The sequence below is a fragment of the Ailuropoda melanoleuca genome, chromosome 1 (genome assembly GCF_002007445.2).
Source record: "Ailuropoda melanoleuca isolate Jingjing chromosome 1, ASM200744v2, whole genome shotgun sequence".
Taxonomy (NCBI): Eukaryota; Metazoa; Chordata; class Mammalia; order Carnivora; family Ursidae; genus Ailuropoda; species Ailuropoda melanoleuca.
In genome coordinates this window covers 201,502,057-201,504,678 of record NC_048218.1, presented here as the reverse complement: position 1 = coordinate 201,504,678, position 2,622 = coordinate 201,502,057, and the positions used below count along the sequence as shown (strand labels likewise).

Sequence of the window (2,622 nt, the reverse complement as noted above, 5' to 3'; positions counted from 1 at the left end):
ATGATGACTGCCGTATCTGAGTCAAGTGGGAGAAAACACAGGCAAAGCTCCTTTCTCTAAGTGATGCTCAGGGTTCATTAAGTTGCCAGTTTTGATGTTAACCCAGATAATTGCCCTAGTAGTTTCTGCCAGGCCCCCTTCACCTCCTTATTCCTTACACTATAAATCATGGGGTTCAGCATGGGCATTAAAATGGCATAGAAGACAGAAATTAACTTCTCCTGAAGGACAGAGGGGCTGGAGTGGGGCTGAATGTAAGTGAAAATGGTCATGCCATAGCACAGGACAACCACTGTGAGGTGAGAGGCACAGGTGTGGAAGGCTTTCTTTCTTCCCTCCGTGGACTGGATCTTTAGGATGGTGGAGATGATCTGGATGTAGGACAGGAGAACCAGGCAGAAAGGTGTCATCAGCAGAACAATGCTAGAAACCATGATTGCGATCTCATTGGAAGAGGTGTCCACACAAGCCAGTCTGACCACAGCTAGGAGTTCGCAGGATATGTGATCAATATACTTGTTTGTGCACATGGGCAGCTGAAAGGTGATTGCAGTCTGCATGAGAGAGTTGACAGAGCCACTGACCCAGGATGTGATGGCCAACCTAGCACAGAGGCCTCCATGCATGATGACCGAGTATCGCAGGGGGTTACACACAGCCACATAGCGGTCATAGGCCATCACTGCCAATAGAACAAACTCAATCCCGCCCAAGCCCAGGGAGAAAAATAACTGGGCTGCACAGCTCACAAATGGGATTGCTTTATGTGCTGCAAGAAAATGCGCCAGCATCTGAGGAACGATGCTTGTGGCATAAGAGACATCAACAAGGGAGAGGTTGGTGAGAAAGAAGTACATGGGGGTGTGGAGTCGGCTGTCCAGTCTGATGAGAAGAATGATGAGGACGTTCCCCAGCACTGTCACCATGTATGTGATCAAGAAAAGGACGAAGAGGGATACCCGTGTGTCCCAGTCACTGGACAGGCCAAGAAGGATAAACTCTCTCGCCCATGTCTGGTTATCTGTTTCCATTTAAAAATGTGAAGATTATTAATCTGCAGAGAGTCAGAGAGAACAGAAGCTGTTGAATTAAAGAGCCGTAAGAATAACTTAAGAGAATGCTCAACCTAATGATCTGCCATATGGGCCAAGCCTATCGGCTTGATCCTAATACCCACTGCACCTGCTCCACATAAGAGAGGAGGCTAGCACTGTCATAAGGGCATGATGGGATCTCAGGGAGTCAGTTTAAGCCTGGAGATAAAGCAGTGCAATTTTTTGGAAGCTTATTACCTCTCTAGTTTACCTGAGTTTCCAGGGCAGGAGGGAACTGTAGATGACATTCGGAGGCAAAATAAGTAATGATGGTAAACATGGGCCAAAGTTTGAGGACAACCCTACACATATCTGTTGCACAAAACATGATGAAATGTATTTTAAAAATTACCAAAAAAAAAAAAAAAAGATTTGGAAGAAGCAGATATATACTCCAAATAAGGCTGGTGTCTTATGGAAAAATCTGGATTAAAGAAGCTGAATATGAATCTTGTTTTAATGACTTAACAGAGAAGAGATTGAGTTAGACATTTAAACTTTTACATACAAAATGGGCAACATTGCATAACTCCCAAGGATGTTTAAGTTCAAATGTAGATAACTTTGGGGAAAGTACTTCATAAACTCTTCCTGGCAGTGGCACTCTGTCTATGGGTAAGAGTAATAGCAGGAGTCCCACTCTGGCAGAGACGGAGTAACAAGTGTTGTGCTCTCCTCTCATATCCTGCCCACGATTTCAGACATAAAAAACGGAAGCAAAACCTTTAGTGAATTTGAAATCTGCAAGGTAGGAAAATATGGGTCTTTTGAGAATTTGGTGTCTTTGGTCTCTGGAAGGAAAGGGAGAAGAGTGGTCATTTTATCTTGTTCTTTTTATTTTGCTACCCGTATTTTCACTCATTCTGACTTGCTTTTTATTTTTCTACAACTCTAGCCCTTGTGGATGGTCTCAGTAAAAAGGACAGTATGGAAATGGCTGCTCTGGCTTACTGGTATAAAAAGAGGAAGAGAAAACAAATCTGTTAACTTTTGTTGACTACTTAGCAGAGGAAGTAGACATTTGTTTTTGATTAATTTGGCAAATATCTCTAAGTGCCATCTTTGCCAGATGCTGGGATTTCAAGGGTGATCTACTCTCCTGTGCTCCTAATGCGCAAATGGAAGAAAAAGACACAGAACAGACTGTCTTCCCGTCACTGTCCCCCTGTTGCATGTCCAAGCTGCCTGGACAACAAGCCGGCCCATGACTCACTCTGCTCCTCTCGCCCACCCTGCACATCTCCCTACTACAGCCTTTGTCTCATGACAAATGAGCAACAATGTCACATCCCAGAGAAAGCAGGACCTTTAGAGCCTGGAAGTTCTTGCTTTAACTCTGTTCTCTCCTGCTTACTGAAGGCGAGAGCAAGCTACTTAACCTCTCTTACTTTATATTTTTTAATTTGTAAAATGTGGGAAATATTGGCCAACTGAAAGGGTCATTGGCGAACTCAAATGTTTGGAAGATCTACAGTTGGTCCATTAGTGACTGAATAGGCAGGCATCCATCATCTAGTGAAGGCAGTGG

The 2,622-nt window shown here is 43.9% G+C and overlaps 1 protein-coding gene across 1 annotated transcript; it reads right to left on the bottom strand.

Annotated features, from left to right (window-relative positions):
• Window positions 1–77: 77 nt before the first annotated feature.
• LOC100475579 (olfactory receptor-like protein OLF3) lies at window positions 78–1,031 on the bottom strand. Its single transcript, XM_002924173.4, has one exon. It carries the CDS (start codon window positions 1,029–1,031, stop codon window positions 78–80), a length of 954 nt encoding a protein of 317 aa, XP_002924219.2.
• Between the last annotated feature and the right edge of the window lie 1,591 nt (window positions 1,032–2,622).